General features: G+C 37.0%; 1 protein-coding gene across 1 annotated transcript in view; it reads right to left on the reverse strand.

Moving 5' to 3' along the window:
- Positions 1-13,404: 13,404 nt before the first annotated feature.
- LOC131032358 (uncharacterized) overlaps positions 13,405-24,599 on the reverse strand; it is a 73,309-nt gene continuing 62,114 nt past the window's right edge. The window contains exons 7-8 of the mRNA XM_057963304.2: positions 14,026-14,102; positions 13,405-13,927 (exon numbers count right to left, since the gene is read on the reverse strand). Coding sequence (XP_057819287.2) covers positions 13,811-13,927; positions 14,026-14,102 — 194 coding nt within the window. The 3' untranslated portion in view covers positions 13,405-13,810. The remainder of the gene's footprint in view (positions 13,928-14,025; positions 14,103-24,599) is intronic.

Consider the following 24,599-nt stretch of genomic DNA (forward strand, 5'->3'; position numbering starts at 1 on the left):
TGGAACTACGTGAATGGAAGCTAGAACATGAAAGGATACCACCCTTACTACCTCCGCACAAAATAGAATTGGCTCTACCTTAAATCCTAGGAACATACATTGATCCTTGTTGGAAAACTCATCAAGGAATTTTTGACTAATATTAGGACAAGCTATTGAAGTAGAGAGGATGTGACTTGAAGAAGGGATGTCCACATTTTCCAATTCCAAATATTTCCAATGCAATCAACATAACATTTTGATTGAAGGATTTCCCCATATTTCATATATCCCATCAATTCCTTGTGTTTGAAGAAATTTACCTTAGATAATAGCAAAGCTCCAAGTTTCAACAAGGATAAGTGTTTGGAATTTGAGGAATCAAATTGACAACTAGGAACACTATAAAGAGTAGGGGGCCTCCAGGATGCCCAATCGTAAAAGGCTCTATCTAAGCTCTCTTCTACTTCAACCAACCATCAAATGCAAAGGGTTGTAGAAATAAGAAATTGGTCATTAGATTGGAGACCACTATCAATATAAAAGAAGAGGGCCTTACATGCAATCCATCACTTTAGAGAAAATTTCCTAAGGATCGTATATAGTAGTAGGGCTAGAAGAGAAAGTGCAAACCCACACTTTACCCTAACCACTTTAAAGGTAGAGAACTAAAATGAGGATTAAAATCACTTTTCTTTTAGACTTTGCTTTTAGACTTTTCTTTGGACCTACCCTCCTACTGAATGTCTAAATCACCAAACTCGGGCCAAACTCAATATGCTAGATGTAAGGATTTCCAAAGGATTTCCAACAAAATGAATGCATTAACATATTGTGTTAGGTTTTACTACTATTTTTGGATCAACAAGTTAATTCCCCCGCCACTACCCTTGCTTTTGCTTCTAGACCAACTCTACTTATTTCTATACCCCTACTTCTAATGTTGTTGCCATTAGTGGTGCCTTTGTTGTACGAGTGTATGCTATAGAAGACATCCAATTCCACTAAATCAACTAGGTAAATAGCTAGTGTTGCTAGTGTATCAACCTTTGTGTTTGATCACGACATGGCCCTTAAAGAATAGCTTGTCATCATAGTGGTTCTACCTAAAGAATGGATACTTGGCACCCTTAACCCCACAATGATGGAAACTAATATAATAGGTATAGAAACCCTCTAGCCATAGATTGCAGCGTTCTTGATCTAAGCTTTAAATATCAAAATTCTAATGATCATGTAGCAAAAGTCAAAACAAGGTAGATATGATAAGGTGACCCTCCACTAAGATTCTCACACACTTTGAGAACAATCTAGAGCACCTATCATGGCTAAAGCTATGGATAGATAGGGGAAAAGTTGTGGGAGTAGAAAACAAAATACAATGAGTGAAAGAGAAGGGAAATAGATGTTCAATCAAAATCATTATTTTAGTTCTTCAATGATAATTGTTTCACATTGGTAATTATGGAAACAAAGGTACATTGTAGATGCGTTAGTGAGCACATTTCTCTTCTAAATTGTCATTCAATGGCAATCGTTACTCTTTGTAAGGAACAAGTAAAGAATATGTAATATTGTCATGCATACAATTGTGCCTGGATTTTAGTCTTACCATCTCTCTATGATATAGAAAGAGCCTAGCTATGCAACATCAAATAGTAATACATCCAAGCAAGCATCGTTAGTCTTAGAGTAGTTTAACTTGCCTAAATTGACCAAGTCTAAGTAGCACTTGTTGTATCAACACCTAAAGCATTCAATCCAACATCCCAATAAGTTTGATAGCTTGCTAGAGAGAGTGAAAGCACCCACTGAAGAACCAATTTATATATAAATAACAAAGACAAGGGCACCTTATACTAAGCAACATAGCCAACAATAGGCCTAACAACTTAGAAGAGAAGCAGGATGAATTGCTTAGGTTTGAGCAATATTGACTCCAACTTTATTCCCAACCTATCTCCCATTGCAAATCCAACAATCACAAGTGACTTAAAAACTCCATCTACTTGAAGGAAAAGCATCACATTTAAACATGTGTTGATTAAGTTGTTTACTAAGCAAATCAAGCACTAGCACTAGAATCAATCTAAGTAGATATATTATCAAAAATATCTAGCAATAATCAATGGAGTAGTTGTTGAAGCACCACTAATATGTGTTTGAAGTATTTCCATAAGTAGTGCTAGCAATATAACCACCACAATCTTCACTAGCACACCTACATGTCTTAATTTGTCCAAAAGCACTACTAATAACAATAGCATATCCATTGATAGTATATACTAAGCACCTCTTACAAAAACATCAATTGGCTTAGTAGAAGTCATGACACCAACATCATTGTTTGTTGATCCAAAAGCAAGGATAATAATACCTACTGTAACCAACAATAGCATCTTGACCACTAGCTTATCCACCACTACCTTTACTATAGCCTAGCTAGATCAATACCCAAGAGTAGAGTTAGTTGTTTAACTTGATCTATAGCCTTCACAAAAGTAAGTATATCTAGCACTAGCAATAGCTTACTCCATTACACTTAATGTCATCAACCCATAGCCAGTGGAGGGTTTTGATACACAAAAAGTCTAGTTTCATTATCTAGATCATTACTCTACCAATATATCCAATAGTAAAGCTAGGTGTTGCATAAGGAAGGAAAGCATTAGTACACATAGCAACACCAATAACACCACTAGCAAAGCTAGAAGTTGATGTTGATGTATATATAGAAGATCAACCACCAACAAAGGCAAGGGTGTAACCGAGAACATAAGCAAAGATGGAGATACAGGCAACAAATTCAATTTCTTACTTCGAATTAGTTGATCCAGTTGTTTACTCAACATCAATAGTAATAGCAACACAATCTTATTTTTATTCTTCTAAAAATCGATCAAGAGTTTCAAGTTGCATATGGATTATACAAAGAATTTATGCCACTACTTATAGATAGTAGGGAGAGAGTGGTGAGGCAAGCCAATACCAAAGTGGAAGGGAAGTCGACACCACCTTTACATGGCCAAATCACGATCATTCATGGTGTTGCTAGCCACATAAGAAGAGGCATGGAGAATCAATCATGCATGATGGCTACATGATAATAACACCTCTTATGTCCATGATACACGAGTATGGCACGACTTTAATCAAATGGTCTCATAAAATGCCCCTTTTATGATCCTAGAGACCACTTATAGAATCAATAAGGTTCCCACAAGACGAATCTATAAAACCAATCTAAGAGTCAATAATCATATTCCCCTCACAAAAAACTTTCATAACATAGAAACTTGGAATCAAGTAATGATGCGTTATACAGTAGGGGCCAACTAACTAGTTATCTATTTATGGCTTTAGCATATTGTCATCACACAAAACAAATCATTGCAACCAAACTTGTATCCCCCCTAACCTATTTCCCAAAACTTGTTTCCATCTTGGGTATTAAAAAAAAAACTCTACCCAAACCCTCCTCACAATAAGTGTTAGGTTCAATTTCGCATTATTCCCAAACACATGCTCTTGGGCGTCATAGTATACTAGCTAATTCCTCTTAACCAAAGAAGCACCATCGTCATTCAACATACAAAATTAGAGGTCCCAACAACCCATCAATCATCTAAATCCTAAAACACTTGCACCAACACCAATCACTAAACATCCAACCATGAGTTTCTACAAATCTTGAGCTGAATCAATGCATGGATGCCCTATCCTAGAGCCTAGTTTGTCAAACTAGACCAAATTGCTTTAAAAATAAGTAAGGTTAGTCAAACTTAGATTGATCCAATATATAACCATAATGGCATATACAAATAGTACTACTAACCTAGGGGTAGGATGGGATCGTTTCTTGGTATCACTAAGACAACGTATTTTCTACTCTAGCCCATGAGGGACATGAGGGAGAAACTTCCTCATCCTCAAACTATAATTAGCTCCACAAAATCTCATTTTTTGATGTGCATGCTCATGGATGGGTGGGATAAGAGCCAAGGTATGATTCATTCTCGAGCCTAATTCCCCAACTCCCATGTCAACTTTCCCAATTTTTATTGATGTTGAATCAACTATAATTGTTATCATGTAGCAAAAATTCTCCATAAGTTCATGTCACATAAGCTCCACCAAAATTCTTCCTGAAACTATGGTTCATATTAATAATCATAGAAAGTATAAAGAGAAAAGTATGACATCTAGTTGCTCATGATTCAATCAAATCTACCCTGCCTCTATATTGGCAAACATTGATGATACTCCAATGCAAAGTAGCAACATATCCCACCCAGATATAATAGTTGCAAAACACATTAATACTTAGATTGAATTTGAGTCATTCTCGTGAGAGAAAAGTGCATATGATCCCTATTGATAGCCATATATGGGCTTTCTTCTAGTAGTTGCAATACTTGTAATCACAAGGTAGAGATTCCTCATGGCTTTTGCAAATCCAATTTGGTTGGCTTAATGCGTTGGTGTTCATAGCATTTGGCGAGAGCCTCCCCATGGTAGTGTTAGGATTGATGATAGTCCCAAAGATATTGAGAGGGGGGGTGAATCAGTATATAACCGGTTTATAGAATTTATGACCTTATTAATTATTTTGCATTCCAAAACAATGTACCGGTAAACAATAATTAATGTAGTAAATAAGAACAGTAAACACAACATAAAAAGTACACCATAACACAAGATGTTTAACGAGGAAACCCGGTGTGGGAAAAACCTCGGTGGGATTTGTGACCCACAATATTCACTCACTGGACAATGAATGGATATTACTTACAAGAGGGGCCTGCACATGCCAGAAGGCCAACTACCTACAGCTCACTGCTCAATTACAAAAGGAAGTCTCGCTGACTGACAAAATGGATTATGAAAATCCAATATAATGTACTGCTACAAAACAGCATCTGTTATGTCAGGTTCAGTACCAGTTTAAGCTCATACAATAACCATAAACCCTTCTACAAAATCTGCCTTAATATTCGCTCTACATATCCATCATATCTATCCTCTATCATGTATGTCCCACTAATGATCTACAAGATCTCATACTTATATATGAGTCTTATTACAGCATGCCATGTTGGCTTACAAAAAGATATTACAATTAAATACAAAATATAATAATCAAAATCCTGATGGCTAGGATGTCGGTAAACATTATCGTCGTTGTCGGTGTAGAGTTTGTCGGTGTAGAGTTTTTCGGTGTCGGTGCCACAAGATTGCAAGGTTGCCATCAATGACAACACCTTCAATCACCTTTCACTACCATTAGAGTGTGCAATGCCAACAATCTCCCCCTTTGGCATTGACGGCAACACTCATGAGAAAAATTCAAAATTGTATCCAAAAATTAAAGTCCAAAAATCTTACCAAAATTGTGTGCTCCCCCTGAGCAGATGGTCTCTTCTGAAAGACATTTTTCTCAGTTCTACTACTCCCCCTTTGACATCAATGACAAAGATTGTCAAAATGTCAATGAGTGCAGTGCTCAGCTGGTACCTTGTAACCGGTTGGTTACAATCTGGAATAAGGTCGGCTAATACCAAATTCAGGCTCTGAGTGAACCTGTTGTTATCCTTCAATGCTACCTTTTGTCCTTGAATAAGTGCCTTTGAGATCTCTTTCCTCAAAGAGATGAGGTTATCCAATTTAGGACTGAGTCTGCATTTAAGTTCTTTTGCCTTGCCTTTTATTCTTTCCTTCTCTTTCTCCAATTTTTCAAGTTTCTCCTCAAATCCAGCTATCTCTTGTTCTATAACTAATATTGGTTCAGATGAGCCAATGATATTGTCAGCTATATCATCAATTTCTTTTTGCACTTTGTTGATTTCCTTATCGATATCCACTATTAGAAGATTGGTCTTGCAGGTGTCTCTATACAGTTCTTTGAACTTCATAATTGTTTTGTTCAGTGTCGATAAGAGGGTATTAATATGTTATTTGCACTTCTTTATTGTTTCTCCAAAGAATTTTTGTTTTTCCTTGTCCATTTTCTTCTTAAATGTCTCTTCATTTATTTGGACCACAGTCAGTATGTTGTCGATGACGTATTTAGACAATGTGTCTAACTAACTCAGAGAATCCTTATTGTCTACATTACACTTGGGGGAAATCAATTTTAGAATGGGTATTGTGTCATCTATAGCCTTATAAGCCAATGCATTACAATCTATAATTTTCTTAATAGAATTCAATAGCACTTCAATCACATTTGTGGGTCTGGATTCAGTCATGGAAGTACCAGATGATTGTCCAACTACCTTAACAATCTCCATGTTGTCGGTGGTAGTAACAACTTTGCTTGTCTCGACCTCTCATAGGTCAGTTTGTGTTTGCATTTCAACTAGCAAAGGTTTAGGCTCCTCAGCATTTGTCGGTGGCATTGTCTCTGTATGAACCTGTTTCTCAGCTTCTGTCTCGGTCTATTTCATTGTGCTATCTTCTGTCGGTTTTCCTGATTGTTCTTTAGTGTTATCAGCCAGTTTTTTGATGGTTTTTCAGTTGTATCCACTATCGGTTTCTCAGTTTGTACCTCTGCATTGTCCACTACCGGTGACTCAATTGGTTTCTCTATATTCTCAGTTGTCGGTATCTCTATTTCTGTTGGTTTTTCAATGTTTGCATCAACAGTATTGTCAGTAACCATTTCACTAACCTCAATCTCAATGTTATCAGCTGGTGTTTCAACTTCAACATTTTCAGCTTGTGTTCCAACATTGTTAGCCAGTTGCTCAATAGCAACATCTTTCTTCTTTTCCCCAGTACTTTCTTTGTCAACTACAATATTGACCTCCTGAGTGTCTATGTTCATAGTATACAAGATTTCAGACTCAGGATTTGTATCCTCATGTGGAGTCTCCACATTCTCAGTAGTCGGTGTGTTGTCAGTTAGTACCGGTGGAGTAACTGAAGGTGGTGGAAGGTTATCTGTCACTTTTATATTAGGTAGTCCACCTACCTTGCCTTTTCCTTTGTCCTTATCCTTTTGGTATACCTTGAAAGTTTTAGGTATGTTCAGTTCTTCTTGTTTCTCTTTCTCAACAAAGAAAATATCCCATTTATCTGATGTCTCTTCTGACATCTCATTTACTATGTCGGCCATTAGACTTACATGTTGGTGTCCACTAGAAAAGATTGTTTTGTTCGCTTCACTGATCAATTCATCAATTTCCTCAACTGATTTTACAGGGTGAACAGCTAGCAGTTTCTCAATCTTGATTTTCTTGTCTAGCTCCATAATAGCTAACCTTTTAGCATATAGTCGCCTATACAAATCACTAGGCAAATCGTCTACAACCTCTATTAAAACTTTCTTATAAATATCAAGGTGTAAGATGATATTGTTTTCTATGCTTTCTTTCTCCTCATTTGTAAAAGTATCATACAGTTTACTTACATTTGATAAGTTACCATCATCTGTTATCTCATTTAATAAGTTGTCAAGTGGAGGAATAACCTGTTTTTCTTTTTTCTTTCTAGGTGTCATCTTCTTAACTGGTGGCCTTATTGCTTGTTGCTTCTCCCTTTTTGTCCTGGTTTTCTTGGGAGGAGGAGAGGGTACCGGTGAGGGTTTTCTTTTCCTATCAACTCTTCTAAACTCTGCAGGAATTTCACTGTCAGAGGATGTACCAACAAGTGAGAGATGAGCCTCTGGTTGTAATCCTTCCAAATCACTTTCCTTGATACCAGTGATATTCATTATGTTTTCCTTTATTTCTTTCACTTGCTTAGATGCACTCCTGATATATTTTTCTCTTCTCTTCCTTTGTTTAAGTGTTTGCACACCGCTCTATTGTTTCTGCACTACCAAAAAAAATTTCTTCCGATTCTCTAGGGGCTTCAAGTAGGGCTTTGGCATATGTTTCAATTATGTTTATATCAGCCTCATATCCCATTTCTGTCACCCAAACAGTTCTAGGAAAAACTGCCTCCATCCAAATTTCATCCTTCTTAATCACAATACAATTTTCTTTCTCATACTTGTTGACGATACTTTGAGGTAACATTTCCCTAGTCTTCATTTTTGCTTTAAATGCTTGGAAATGCTTTGTTATTTTGTTATCCTTATCTGTCCCCATGCCGGTGAAGATATCTAACAGTTGCTTCCCTACCGATATATCATAACCAAAGTCTTTCTTGCCTATACCGGGAACCTCTTTTGTAAGATATAGCATTAAGCATACAAGAAGATTACCAAAACGGAAAGTACCTTTCTTATCTCCTTTTATTTTCTTCAGATTGTCAATCAACACATCTTTCAACCAATCACATAAATCTATCTTAGCATCATTGTTAACCATATCATATGCACTTTTGATACATAGACTTGAAACTGAGTTCAGTCGGTTAGCATGTGTGGTTTTGTATCCTAATATCATGCTAATGAATCTAACATTTTCATCTTTTACATCATTAACTCTCAAGGATCTGTTGTCATAGGTTGCACTAGTTAAAGTCATCACTGTGTTATTAGGAACCTTTTTGGTTTTATCTGGCCTGCTACCGGTGGAGGGTAAGCCAGTCACAGCCATAACTGCTTCTCTAGTGATTTTATGAATAGTGTAGCCAAAAGAATTCACTATGAACTCTGCTAAGCACAATCCTTACAACTTCCTTAGGAAATTCCGGAATGACAAGGATTTCCACAAAACCTAGGGTCTCTGTAACCTTATGCTTGGGGTTTACAGTTCCATTCTCATCACAAATAACATTCTTATACATTTTCATGATTTCCTCGTAACCTAATTCCTCATTGTGGCAATGCATGTAAATTCTAGGGTCTTCTGCATATGCAACTCCTTTAGGGATTTTTGAAAAAACACCTAGAGTATCATCTCATTTCGCTACTTCGGGGATAATCTTGAAAACGGGCCTAGGGCGTTTAATTACTTCTATAACAGTAGGGTTTGCAATGAATTCTGGAGCAAAGGAGGAAGCCATTGATAAATACCTTAATATGCCTGATAGGTTTGGATGCTTGAAAGAACTTGCTTCACTTCTCGCTATGGATGCCTTCGCTCGGGTTTTTCCCGCTCTTCGAAAGTTTGAATGCTCGATGAATGAAAAAGAGGGAAAAATACTAATTTATAATGTCTTTTCTTTCAATAACCACAATAAATGTTTGTCGGTTAAGTGAAACTTAACACATCTACCGGTAAAGAAGAAGTTCATCTTCTCACCATCAACCGAGGGTAAACTTGCATTATTTTCAATTTGTTGCAATACCCCCAAGGATTACTTTTCAGTTGGATGAAGAATCTCCTACCAGTGGAGTGATACTCTGTTCTACCGGTGAAGGAATAGTCTCATCAACATTCTGGTCTCTCTTTCTAATCCATTGTTTTGAAAATTCTTGGTTTACCTCATCTACCTGCTCTTTGCCTTTCAAACTGCGTCCTTTGTTATTTGTCGGTGAAGTCTTGCTTCTACAAAATTTTGCAATATGTCCAATCTTGTTACAAGCATAACAAGTCACATTGTTTTTCTGAATAGTATCCTATGTCGGTTTGTGTTATGCATTGATTAAATAAGTGTCCAAATCTTCCACAAACATAACATCTTACATTCATTTTGCAATTTTTTGAATTATGACCAATTTTGTTACATTTGGAACATTGACCGGTGGGTGCATTAGTGTTCTGATAGTTTCTAGATCTACACTGATTTGCTCTATGACCATACTTGTTGCAGTTAAAGCATTTCCCATTAAATTTGTAGGCATTAAGTTGTCTTACCAGTTTGTTGTGATCATGATTGTTTGCACTACTGGAGCTTTCACCAACTTCAAATCCAAGTCCATTAGTGTCTCCATTTGGTTTCTAATTTTTCAGCATATCATCAAGTTCTTCTGAACTTTTCTTGAATTTCTTTTTATGTTGATTTGCAGTAGCCAACTCATTTTCCAAGAATTCCTTTTGCCTAATAAGTTCAGTTTTATCATGTTCCATGTGAATTAGATCTATTTTTAACATATCATTCTCATGACTGAGTCTTAGATTTTCAGTTCCAGCATCATTGAGTCTCCTAGTCAAGTCATCTTCATTCTTCTTTCTGTCTTCAATGTCTTTACAAAACCTCATAGTCATATCTTGCATCTCATTCTTCAAGGTCATGTTTTCTTGCCTCATCTTGCTTACAAGATCATTAAGAGTTTCATTTTCATCATCATCATTTTAAATCTTCTCATGAAGCTCTCTTCCTTTGTTTCTAGCAATAGTGAGATTCTCCTGAAGTCCTTGAATGAATTATTGTGCAGTCCTTAAATCATCTTCAAGTTTGATATTCTTCAACTTTTCTGCATCAAAGTCTGCAAGAGTTGCTTCCAATTGTTTTCTCAAGTTTTCCATTTGTACTAGTGTCAGAATCATCCTCAAGTTGTTAGGCTTTTAAAAATAGAGGACCAGGCTCTGATACCAATTGTTAGGATTGATGATAGTCCCAAAGATACAGGAAGGGGGGGGGTTAATCAGTATCTAACCGGTTTACAGAATTTATGACATTAATTATTTTGCATACCAAAACAATGTACCGTAAACAAGAATTAATGCAGTAAATAAGAACAGTAAAGACAACATAGAAAGCACACCATAACACAAGATGTTTAACGAAGAAACCCGGTGTGGGAAAAACCTCGATGGGATTTGTGACCCACAATTCACTCACTGGTCAATGAATAGATATTACTTACAAGAGGGGCCTGCACATGCAGGAAGGCCAACTGCCTATAGCTCACTGCTCAATTATAAAAGGAAGTCTCACTAACTGACAAAATGGATTATGAAAATCCAATATAATGTACTGCTACAAAACATCTGCTATGTCAGATTCAATACCAGTTTAAGCTCATACAATAACCATAAACCCTTCTACAAAATCTGCCTTAATATTTGCTCTACATATCCATCATATCTATCATCTATCATGTATGTCCCACTAATGATCTACAAGATCTCATACTTATATATGAGTCTTATTACAACATGTCATGTCGGCTTACAAAAAGATATTACAATTAAATACAAAATATAATAATCAAAGTCATGTCGGTTAGGATGTCGGTAAACATTATTGTCGATGTCGGTGAACTATCTGTCGATGTAGAGTCTGCTGGTGTCGGTGTCTGTCGTTGCCATAAGGTTGCCATCAATGACAACACCTTCAATCACCTTTCACTACCATTAGAGTGTGCAATGCCAACAAGTAGCATGGCTTTAGTAAGACCTTACGAAACTCATCAACGAGGCCTTTAAGAAACAAGCAAGTGGATTGGAAAGCTATGTTGATATCCCTTAGGTTCCCGAACACCTATTGGGGCCATGCCAAACGGCACCATGACAAAGATTGGTTATATTCTACTCTCGTCTAGCATGAATTGCAATTCTTGTCCCCTCACACTCATTGGTACTTAACAACTAGTATATATGTAATTAAAAATATAGGTAATTATGCGAGAGATATCTTATAATAGAAGGGAATCTAACGATTGCAACAATATTAGTAGTATACAAGAGTTTCAAAAATATGGATAATAATAGAGTTGCTTAAGTATGTACGAGCATTGTCTAAGACCACAACATGAACCTAGAATTTAGAATCGTCAGATACAAACAATGCCAAGCCCACTTCCACTAACCTCTCAACGCTACTTGATTTTATTGATTGCTCCCTTATAAATATTATGACACTTCCACTATCATTTGAATGTAACAGTTTCATATAGTTGGAGACAAGTAGCGAGGGTTCTATTTTATTTGGAGTAATAAAATAACACCTCCACAAAAACCAAAAGATGGCATATTTCATGCATTTACCCATCATTTGCATGTCAAATTGTTTCAACATTGAATTTTTGTTTACGGACATTTTGATGTAATTGTAGATGCCTCTCAGCATAACAAAGAAAGAACCCAAATTGAAAAAGCATCAATAATATCTTTTTCGCCGAGAACATATCAACAAGGTCCTCAAGAAAAAGATCTAATGGCAAGATAATTTGATGTATAATCTACTGTAAAACTAAATAGCATTAACTCTATTCAATGAACTACTGTAAATTGGCTATGTATAGGGCCTTCCTAACATACATAACTCCCTTCAGTTGGGAGATAGGAGCCTCCATCCGTAAACCTAGAAAGTGGCAGTGTATGGTCGGCTGGGGCTGAATGGTCGAAGTCGTCTGCTCTAAATAGTATTCATCCCAAAATGGTCCTACTCTATACTAAGGGTTGTGTTGACAAGTGTTCATGAGTCCACTTGGGCAATGAATTGGAAATGGGACTCAAAATGAGAAGAGGGCTCAGGACTTTGTTTATCCACCAATTTAATTCCTGGGAGGGTGCAATAAGTGGACACCTAAAATGGTGTGTTATATTCTGAAAACAACCTTTCAATAATAGAAAGCTATTTATTAGGAGTTACTATAATGCGCAAGAGGAGGTGGCATAGATCCTCAACCGATCAATGGACCAAGTGCCACAATGCCCTCGTCACACCATTCCTTAAGAGGCAGTCTCATTTACGATATAAAAACAGAGACCCAACATGCCTGCCCACAAATTAATCTTCTCAACCTCCTTCCCTGATCAGCTTTTCTCAACCTCCGAACTCGATCTTTTAATTCCATGTTACAGGTCAACAACTAAATATGGCAACAAGCACCAGGCCCGACTTGGAAGAGAATACCTATATACTTTTTCTTCCTCCACCTGATCCTCAAAAAAAAAACTATTGTTTCATGATCCCATTATGGAGTAGGGCCCACCCAACCCCAATATTGGAAAAGGATGCTTGCACCAATCGGTGAATGGGATTTCCTGCTCCTCTATCAACCACTGTTACTCAAAGCATTCCGCTATAGAAAAGCAATTGCTCTTTCCAACCTCTCCCCGTCTGCCAGAGGAGAGATGTTTAGAACTGCAAAACACTTGTTTCGGACTTACGCTCACCTCAAACTACCTTTAAAAGCTCAAAAGTGGAAGCGGGAAGAATGTAATGAAGAAAAATACACTAGAACTGAGATGCCTGAAACAATGTCAGAAATGTTCAATTTTTACAATATCAGAAAATGCTATATTTAAAATACATGCACACCAAGACAAGAGTACAAGAAAATCAAGTCTTGAACAACTCTAAGCTGCATCTTTTCTGAACCCAAACCATGGACCCTGAAAAAATTTAAAGGTGCTCTTTCTTTTCATGCAGCCTCATGAGTTCTGATCGCAAGCTTATGAAATCCAGAATACACAGATTTTACTAACCACATCACAGTTACAATGTGGACAACAGGAGAGAGATGACCATTATCAGTTTATTTTTATTAAAGATCATCGAGTATTAGTAAAATATAAGAAAAAATCAACCAAGCTAGATCAGAACTAATAACACTGATTAAAGCATCCATTAACTCTTCAATGAACACAATCTCCAGAGTGATGCCCTGGTTTACCATTATTTCACTCTTCGAATACAAGTGCTAGTCAAACAGATCCATGGCAAAACTGTAAAGGCTCTCCTTTCAGAAATAATTTTATAATTGTCATTACCCAACCATTTTTTGTTAAAGAAACTTTCCAGGTTTTATTGAAGCTCAGAATTTAAACTCTAATACATCCCCAAAACTTTAGCGATTATCAACTCATCAACAGCTGAGGAATACAACCCTCTATATTACAAACCAAGATACAAAAGTAACTCTGAGGAGAATACAGATAACTCTCAAAAACCCTCCATTCTCAGACTGGTATTACATGTCAAAGGGGCTTCAAACATGACTCAAGAATAAGCCTCTTGAAACTTGCAAATGTTTGACATGTACCTATTATGCACCATCCAAGGGATTTTCAACGCCGGGATTTTTGAAAACTTCAAATTCACCAGGTACCCATCGACATATAAGGTAAAGGCGGAATGCAGCCATTTGAACTCCTATTAGACGCTGCAACAGAAATAAGCCATTGTCAACTTCAGAAAATGTCCAATTATCACAAATAAACAAAGGTCATGAAAATACATGCTGTGTAATTTGTCATCTACCAGTATACGAGATGCTTCAGGTGATATTGGCTCTCCTTCACGACAAATTACATAGTCTGCTACTAGTTCTATCACACCTGCAAATGATGTTCAAGAAGAAACCACTTCCATCAACCACACTCAGAAGTAAAAGACATTTCAATTATCTGAATCAAATAAGTTGACATAGTTCAAAACCATGGACTTGGCAGGCCAAAGTTTTGGCTCTTACTTGGATTCAAGCTAAAACTAGGAAATAACTGACATTGAAAAGTACATAAATTCATTAAATAAACTCAACCAACATGCAAAATACCAAAATCAAAAAGCATAAGAAAAGAATTTAATTCTAGCATAATTACAAAAATTGTTGAAAAATAATTCATATCCACAGCAATAATAGTAAAAATTGAAAATATTTTTTCTTATTCTAGAAAAAGAGTTTCTAGCAACTCACAGCATCACTTTTGGCTCACAAGTACTCTCAGGTTTTCTATACTATGTACTGAAATTCTACAGAAGGTTTGAAGAAGCTTATACATAATTGGAGTCTGAATCAAAGAATATGAGCAAAAACCATGGCAAAAAAATTTCTAGAGACCTGCTCAGAAAACAATTTCCCAATACTATTCTCTGATAATAGTTTTCCATAACCGTTATGAAATATCAGTCTCTGTTGTCTGGTGCAAAATTATAGCTCACAATAGTAGCTATAAGTGCTCTCTTGATCTGTCTTTACAACAGATCCCAGAGAACATGGGATCCGTGATCGCTAGGTTTTTAACCCAAGTGATGCACCATTGATTTCTATGCTAGCTCTACACCTGCAACTCTTGGCGATCTCTGCCATAGCAATCCATCAAAAAACAGCAGTTTAATATGGTTCAGAATTAACACCAAGGGTTTAAACAGGAAAAACGACAAACAATATTCAAGAGCACGAAACATTGAATTTCCTCTAAAAACAACCCAATTGAGCAAATTAATTGAAGATGGGTATGCAGCTAGTATCCCATCAGTAATTCCAGTGTCAGAAAAGAGGCTACATCACTAAAACAATACATTGGAGCTGTTCTAGCAACCTGCAAAGTCCTTCACCTCTACTCTGCTCCTGCGTCTCACAGAAACCATGCATGCCTCTGTTCCCTTCGAACCAGCACGAGTGTTCTTCAAAAGAGCCAACCACAGTCATCCTCCCTTCTGCCCCTGTATCTTTCCATTTGCACCCAGTCATGGAACATAGGAAGTCAGCCAGCATGGCAACTGCCACTAATGGCAAATGTTGGGTCCCCTGAGGCCCAAGGAATAAGAACAATCCTGACCCTAAGGAAAATGGAACGACCTCACACCTAACCAAATGGGGCAACCATCAGGAATAGAAACAACTGCCATCATGGTCAAATCTGCCCCTAGCAACATTCAACTGACACACACCTAGAATCCAGCCTCCATCAGATAGTTAACTCAAACAGTTGCCTCCAAACACAATGATGATGTTCCAGACCATTTTGAAAACATCCATAGAAGCATTGTCCGAATGAAACACTCATCCATCTATTCTGGTGCCTATTATGCTCCCTACCTGTTCCGCCCACAAACAGCATTACTGAAAGCAGTATAAACAGCCAAAATAGTGATTCCAGCAGAAAAGAGATGCACCCAAATGACTAGAACAAGATCAAGAATAGCACCATGAAAGACCCTACACCACTTCGAAGGGAGAAGAACCCTTTTGCAAATGCAGATGACCTTCCAGCCTGCTACATGTGTGCCTGATTGCAGAACCATCCAGATCTAAATGACTAAACTAAATTTTGGATAAGCAAGATCACACCATGTTCTATGATATTTTTTATCAAGCCTTACCAGTCTTGTCAGGTACTCAGCATACTTGCCTAGTACTAAGTCAAGCTCAAATGCAAATCTGGATAAGTCTCTGTCAGGCTCATCAAGGCTTGTGTAGGCCATCACTGTGAGTCTGGACAAGTCTCTATCAAACTCTTCAGACTTGCTAGAGTTCACAAGTCTCCAGGATCAGGCTTTCCAGCATAATACTCCCTAGAAAAATGACATTTTAAACCCTAAAAAGATTAAAAAAAAACACAATTAAAGAAGAGAGAAACCACTTGCAATCAATAACAAATCATCAGTGTTCCACGGGCGTTGGGGACGGGGGGACGGAGGGACACGTTTCTGGGACGGGGGGACCAAGGGCCTAAGTTTGGGGACGGCGGGGGGACGGCAGCCGGGGGGTGGTGGGGTGCTGGTGCTGATATAGTTAACATATACATATAGTACTTGAAAAACTAGTTTTGAAAAGATGTATGACAGTATTACAGTTTAAGAATTACATTTCAAATGAGACTCTAGGAAATTTGAAATACTAAATCTAAATACCAAGATTTTTTCAAAGCTAATTGTGTTGTTATATGGAGATTGGAGCCTAATCAGACTCGGAGGTTAAATTTTCCCTACTTCTATCGGCACGGTTTCCCCCTATATTTTTCAACGGGGGTTTGGGGGCAGCGCCCCCAAGTTGGGGTCAAGGGGCAGCGATTAGCTTTGACGTGGGAACGCGGGAGACGCCTGGGCCTCTCCCCGTCCCTCGAGATACGTCTGGGCATCTCTTGAGAGACAGGGAGACGTCTCCACATCTCCCTGGGAGACACGGGGACGCGGAGACGTCTCCGCGTCCCGGCGGCGCTTGGGTGGCGGTGGCAGGACGGCGGGGGACGTCGCATCCCCGTCCTCCCATCCCGGAGACGTTTCTGACCACTGTTTACAGCCAACATATTTGGGCAGTAAGCAGTGATCAATGTTTTTATGTTCAGATTTGTAGCAGCCCACAGCCAATTCGAAACGACAAATTTGATGAGGTATATCTTTCTTTAGATCTTTGAATTTATTTTTTTAATTTAGCATACCTCTCTACATTTTTTCCTTTCCATTTTGAATCCATGGAAGAAAGGAAAAAAAACTTATTCTCTACACTTTTTTCCTTTCCGTTTTGAATCCATGGAAGAAAGAAAAAAAAAATTATTCTCTTCATTTTCCCCTTTCTTTTCTTCTTCTATAATCCATTCCTTTTTTCCTAATTTCTCTCTTTTTTCATCTATGAAGCATTAATTTTCCCTTTATTTTCTTTTGTAGCCTACTTGCAATTAAATAATCTTTATAACATTAGAACCAATCAAAAGGACCTGTGTCAGAACATGTTATTCCAAAAGCTATGTGAAGGGAGTGTTGGTTTGCGACCATTACAAAATAAAATATAGTGGGGGAGGCATTAATTGCCTAAAATTTCACCAAGCACATATACCTGGATGACATGCTTCTTAGTGCAAACAAGTGCCCCCTGAAATTATGCAAGAGTTAAAAACTCAATGAGACTTCTTTCAAGAATAAGAACTTAAAAGAGGCAAAGAGAAAAGATAGCAGCCATAGGTCAAGGAGACTATTCTACTTGTATCATTCTTCCATTCCAGTTCAAGCACTAATGTTGAGATTAGTCTTGTAGATTGAGACCAGAGTCATATAATGTACCACACTTCTCCACATTCCCAACCATCACTTAAGAGCAAGTGTTGGATATCAAGTGGTAATGAGTGTGGCTAGAGATTTTTGGTTCTGATGTGCAATTCCATTTGACGTGGCTGGGTAATCAGTTCTGTTTTAAAGTATGAATTTTAATTTATTTTTCTTGAATTATAAAATTTAGTGGGTTTTTACTTTTTTCATTTAGAATATTTTTCATGTTCTTGCAAAAATAAGGAAATAATTAAATAAATTATATTCTCATCCAAAAAGGACCAAAACATAGGTCATAGGGACTAGATAATACAATAGTAAAGAACTGGGCCAAAAAAAGGCCCTTGACACAAAGAAAACGAAACAAAGAGAAAAACCTGAAAAGAAAATACACACTATAGAACATACTTAAAGGAATGAATCACTCAAAGAGATCTCCAGGTATGAAAGCAAAACCTACTAGACTACTCTATCTCTACTAATCTGTAGAACTAATGCATAATCAACAATGTTGTTACAAAAATATGAACCTCCTAAATATATAACTAATCTAACAACAGCAGCAGATATTCAACCCTTGACTACATAGTACACATTTGGACAACTTTAGCTCTTGTAGCTTACTAATTTTATGTAATACACAATCGCCCTAAACATTAGCTATGTGCACCACAAAAGTGTTACTACATATTTTAGCAATTGCATCACAACAGCCCGCAAACTACATAGTACACATTTGGACAACTTTAGCAATTGTAACTTACTAATTTGATGCAATTCACGGTCCCACTAAACATCAGTTATGTGCACCACAAGAGTGTTACTACATATTCCCATAAGCATCAAAATAACATAGCCCTAGGCATACAGTGGCACATCTTATCCAACCAGATTATCTTGTGCCACCAGAAACATGTAGAATACAGTGGAGATGAATTGCTGATTTTGGAGATATCACAAATGTCGGGAGAGAATTTTTGAAGTTTCACAAACCATGAATCCTGAGTTAGCATTACTGAGGACCATGAAAATGGGTTAACTGTATTCACAACTGGCTCCATATATCAAGAAGCAAAAGGTGGTAGTATCACTATCAATCAACTCTAACAACACTATAAATTTATTGATCAAAAGAAGGCATCTTAACTACATTGATTTCCTTGCCCATTGGCCAACTTGTAAATCATGATAGCATATGACAAGGCTATTACATGTTGAGGGACATTCCCCAATGTTAAGCTTCGTATGGGAAATTACAAGATGACTTCAACCTGCTTTTCATTCCCTTGTGAGGTGCAGATGTGCTCCTAGGAATACAAATGGTTTGAGGTAAGTAGGAAGTAGGTATGCTTGCAGGCATCAAGGCTCTGCCCAATCAAACCTTTAGCTCATATCTAATACAAAGTTATTTAACAAAGATGTAGATGGAACACTTGGCAAGTTTTGAAAAACTCGCGAGTTTTTTTGCTGGGCGAGTATTTACACCATTGACTCGCAGAAGAAACTCGCCGAGTTTTTGGCAAGTTTTTCACAATAACTTGGCGAGTTTTCGGTAAAAACTCGGCTGCATTAAAAAAAGAGGCCCAAACATGTCAAAAAATTATCTAAAATTTTTTTTCCAAGTCAGTCTCATTCTCTTCATCAAAATATATACGTGAAATATAACATTTAAGTATAAGAAATTCTTATACTTTTAAGTTATATTTCATGTATATATTGGTAGGATGTTTGAGAGTGGTTTAAGATCTCTAGGAGTTATTATAAATATTCTAGGTTTTAGAAGATCTTCTATATTTTCAGACTTAGTCAAATTTCAGTAATCAGTAGGCTCCTATCAGTATTCTCTAGCTCTCTCTATCTCACTCACTTTATCTGCCCCAAATTCTAGACCTATCTATCTCCATATCACTCTTCCTCTATCCCCTCTCTCTACCACTCTCTCCTCTCTCCCCCAAGATCTAGACCTATCTCTCTAACCCTCTCTCTCTCACCCTCAAACCCCCGTGAGAGGTGCTACCCTCAAACCCCCGTGAGAGATGCTACCCTCAACCTCATTTTGATGAGGTTTAGGAGCCACATCGGACTCCTAGGACTAGACCCTCTAGTTCTATCTCTCACCTAGTTTTCAGTAGAGCTGGGAAGTGTTAGATGTAAAATGTTTCGATGTAGTATTTACTTTTAGTTTTACAAAAACAATTTGCTATTTCATTTTGTTTCATTCTATCAGCCATCAGCATTCCACAAGAGGATGCCATTTTGTACCCAATTTGCATTTAAATCAATCAAATATATCTAGACTCAACTTGTTTCTTTTGTGTACTCATTTATTGACTCATTGGATGCATCTCCTCACTGAATTTTGCAAAAAAAATACATTTCTAATTAAATTTAAGCAAATTTTTAAGTTGTCGAGTTTTCGCTGAGTTTTTGCCGAGGTTTTTTTTCGGGAATTGGCGACTTTTTGTTTTTGGCGAGTAGTTCAACTATGGATCTGAGCATAGCTAGCAGATAATGTTCGATAATTGTCCAGGAAGAAAGTCTGCACACTTAACTAAAACTAAAAACACGTCATCCAAGCCAACAACACATATTCTAGTAGCCAAAAGGATTATAATCCATTCAAGATCACAATTAAACTATCGAGGTGATTCTAGGTAGCCATTTACCTAACATCAGACCCCACACTACACTTATGGGTGAAAAAGTGATATTGAATGAATGGTTTTAAGCTAAGATTGGATGGTACGGCTTGCTCCTAGAGGATGATATGGCCAGCTCAAAACACTTTCTAGAAATGCTTCAAACACCCCAAAATATCTACACTTAGAACACATGAAAAACCTTCATGGCTGGAAACCCCAAACCAGACATTTTGTTCTATAAATTGGTGATTCCTGGAAGAAATCACATCTTCTAGCTAGAGATTATATTTCAAGTATGAAACTAGAAATTAATTGAGGGTTTTCATCCTCAAAATATTTTGGGAATAACTCACAGTTCCAATCCAAAAAAACATCAGAGTATGAAAATCTTCAGCATATGAGCAAATGAGACCTCAAACCCCCTTTAATAGCTTTTGGAGTAAAAAGAACAATTTGAGATTATAAAATAATTCATTTTTCCCTCACATGTCCTTTTTGAAAGATTAAAATGATTTTCATGTGCAAGTCCCCCTTCACTTTTCTTTAGGCCTCCACTTTTGAACAGACATAAAGCAACTTAATAAACTATAACAATCGAGTGAATAAATTAACATAAAACATTAGAACTTAAGTATATATTTAAATACTCCACCCAAGTTGCAATAAACATTGTCGAGGCTTCAAAAACCAAAACAGACCATGCCGTGATGTAACTGAAGCTGAGGGATTGATGACAAGTGCCAACTCGGAGAGTTACTAAAAATAGATGTGCTCACCAAGAAGTTTGGAAAAACACCTCAGGGGTCTGAAAACACTTTTGAAAGAGACTACAATCCATAATGCCAACAAAGGAAACCAAGAAAAGTTGAACATGTGCTCTCCAAGATCTCTGAAGTCCCCTTACCAATACCAATAACCCACTGGAACTCAAAAAATAAGCTAACAGTAACCAAACTGATTAGGTCTGAGAAGGTGACATTAAAACACCAATATTTTGTAAAAGATTTTAAGTTAAAAATTCAAAAGATCAGCTTATAGAATCTTCCCATTTAGTTGAAAACCTAAAAGAGCGGTTGAAAGACAATTAGGGAACAAGAAGGGGGAGGGCACAAATACATCTAGTACTTCAAAAAATAGTTAATAAAAAATGTATAGGTAATAAGTATAAGTATTGCAAATTAAATTTTGGCATACTAACTACTAAACAATAAACACATTGCAAAGATTGCAATGAACATTAAAAATGAAAATGTCAAATTCAAAAGTAATAGTATAATATATTCAAAATTTCAAAATGATGATTACGATGTTCAAAATACAAATGAGTCCATCACTAATGGCCTGATGCCTCTACTCATCCCCAAAGTTATCACCAAATTCCTGATCACTAGAACTGCTGAACTCTACAAGCTCAACCTCCTCTAAACCAATATCAACTAGCCATATCTATGCAGCATCATCATCAACCTGTGCTGATGCCCACTAGATTGTCCTTATATTTAAGTGTCTTGCAATGAATGAGCTGCAAGGCACTATGTATAGCCACAAGCTTCTTTGCGCTCCTAGAGGTAAGCATGTTCCTCTTAATCGAGTGGACAAAGAAGACCAAGTCCTCCCAACAATAGAAGAACTCGAAACTTGAGATAGCAAATCAATGGCTAAAGTGGTGGTCAAAGAAGTAGGTCTATGCATAATCGAACACAAAATTAGGTCCTCCTATACCAAAGCCTCACTATCTATCTTGGCATCCTCTAAATATCCCATAAGAGTGGAAAGTTTTTTGCAATTAGCACAAATGTTGGCATTTCTAGAATCGTACATCTTCTTAATAGTGAACCCTACCTTCACCTCAACATCCTATACAGGTGTAATTTTGCCAATCCTTTACACATACTACTTCAAGTTCAATGCATAAGCCGTCATGTGCAAAGGAGTGTTGAGTTTCTCCCATTTGCGATGAATGATTAACTGAATATTTTCATTGCAGAATTGCAATGTGGGGGTCTTTTTATCATATAATAGCCTTCATTTGGTCAAGCATTGTATCAATGCACCCATACACCTCTCCAAGGGTAGGTGCATTAGCATCCCATATCTAGTCACTCTAACCGTAGGAATTGATAAAGACTATTTTTTTGCATCAACCCGAAAAACATCACCCTGCACCACCTCCTTCAGCCTAGAATCCGGGTATTTTTTAGAAGAATTCTTTTACATTTTTTTTGTGGCAAACTCGTGTGTTTCCTTTTAGAGTTGAGGGAGGATTGGGAGTTCCTTAGATGTGCCCATTTGGGAGGGATGTCCCAAAAACATCCCCTCTCAAAGGAAAACATCTGAGAGAGGTCCTAAAGTCGACGTTGGTGGAGGCAGTGGAGGGACAGCAAGGGGACCTCTCCTTGGTATCCCCATGTCCCAAAGGTGTCCTATCTCAAAAATTTCCGATTTGGAAGGAGGGCATACACATCCCCGTGGAACAATGTCATTATTTGATTTGAGAGCTAATAAGATCTGTCAATTTCCGCAAAACTGTATTGATTGAGACCTATCGCTTGGGGTTTCTCCCAATGATGATATCAAAAGACCATTCTTATTAGGATTGAATACATAATAATTGAGATTGTGCTTTTTATTGTGATTATAACTTTTTTATTGGATTTGCAAAAAGCCAATGAGCTTTTACTTGACAAAGCACAAAAATAGTTCATCAAATACTAAGTTTTGCACAACATTTTTGCATGGAATTTTTTTTATTGGCTAGCATGTTTTGCCAAATATAGGATTTGTTGACTCTAGAAACTACCAAGAGGGTAGTTCATCAACTTGGCATGATGAGAAGACAGCCATTTTTAGAATGCAATGGGGCAAATGAAGCTATTTGACCCTTTAAAGTTTTGGAAACTCACTACAAATAGAATAAGATATCAACATTGGAGAGATTTTGAAATTCACAACAGTTGACAACAGGAGCTTCAATATTTGTAGTATTGATAAATCTGGTTTAGATAATTCATCTTTGCAATGAACATTCGTGATCATGCAACAACACATACTCAAAAATGTAGTACCAACATATTGAGATGATTTTCATAGAGATTTATGGCATACAAAATTTTACACATGGTTTTTGTATCTCAAAAGGTGTGTTCGGAATTGATTGTAAAAAACAGTATATATTGAATCAAAATATTCACAGATTGGAAGGTCAAAGGCCACTCGTGACCATTCATTTCTCCCATCAAAGAGATTGTAAAGTTATGTACTATAAGTCTTTACATTGATAAAATTTGAAAGGATGCTTGGTTTGCTGGTTAATCTTTTGTTCATCCTTTTTTATCTTTTTCATTTCTAATTTTGCATAGAGATATGTATCAGACTTGGCCAAAATTTGGCAGCCAAAAAAATTATATTGGACCGAAGAAAAACTCAACAAATAAAATAAATTACAAAACAAACTTAAATTAGTCATGAGATGCATAAAGAATGAATTTAGAGAACATATAAGCCTACTTCTGAAGCTAGTAGCACCACTCAAAATCATGATTGACTTGGCAAACCAAAGTACAAATGGAATTCAATTTATCAAAAAAAACTAAGTAACCTAAAAACACACAAACTCCATGTAGGTTTTGAGCTTTTCAGCTGTTTCTGCAAGGGGTAAGTTTTCTTGTCAGGCTTGTCGAGTAACTCACACAAACTCATGTCACAAGTCACGTGTGAATTTCTCGGTAGATATTCAAGATACTCGTGCAAAAGCACTTATTTGTCACCAATGCTCATGGTCAATAAGAAAGATGACTCATCGAAGACATGTCCAAATACTACCATGTTACTGGGTTTTCTCTTTTCCTCTGAATTTGTTGCATCTAGGTTGGGTCTAGATATAAGGTCAAGACAGCTCTAGGTTTACTAAGGGTTCATTGGCTTGATGACTGCAGGTGCTTCGTGAAACAAATCCCTTTCAAGTATGTAATTTTCATGATGGCAAGTGTCTCTATTTTTTCAGAAACGATGTTTGTTCAAAGGAAATGCCACTTTTCTTCTTTAGTTATTTAAGTACTAGAAGAAGATTTAATAGATTAAGTATTAGACTTAAGTTAATTTAAAAGATGTACTTTATTAAATTAGATGTGAATAACCAATGCAAACCATACATGTGATAATTTCGCAAGAATTAAATTAGATGATTTAACAAGAAATTGAAAAAAACAACCACATAATTCAATCAAATTTTCATCAAATTCATATAGCACTTGGAACAGTCATTCTCATCCTAGGAAGAATTAAGTGGCCTTGGCCCTCATAGCTATGGCACATCCAGGAGGAACCAGTTCTTATTCAGAACCCATACGCATACTTCCCAAGCAACAGCCCTAGCGAAACCAATCTCAGGTGTACACTACAAATTCTCCCTAGAGGGTGAGAATG

Source organism: Cryptomeria japonica, chromosome 7 (assembly GCF_030272615.1).
Source record: "Cryptomeria japonica chromosome 7, Sugi_1.0, whole genome shotgun sequence".
Classification (NCBI taxonomy): domain Eukaryota; kingdom Viridiplantae; phylum Streptophyta; class Pinopsida; order Cupressales; family Cupressaceae; genus Cryptomeria; species Cryptomeria japonica.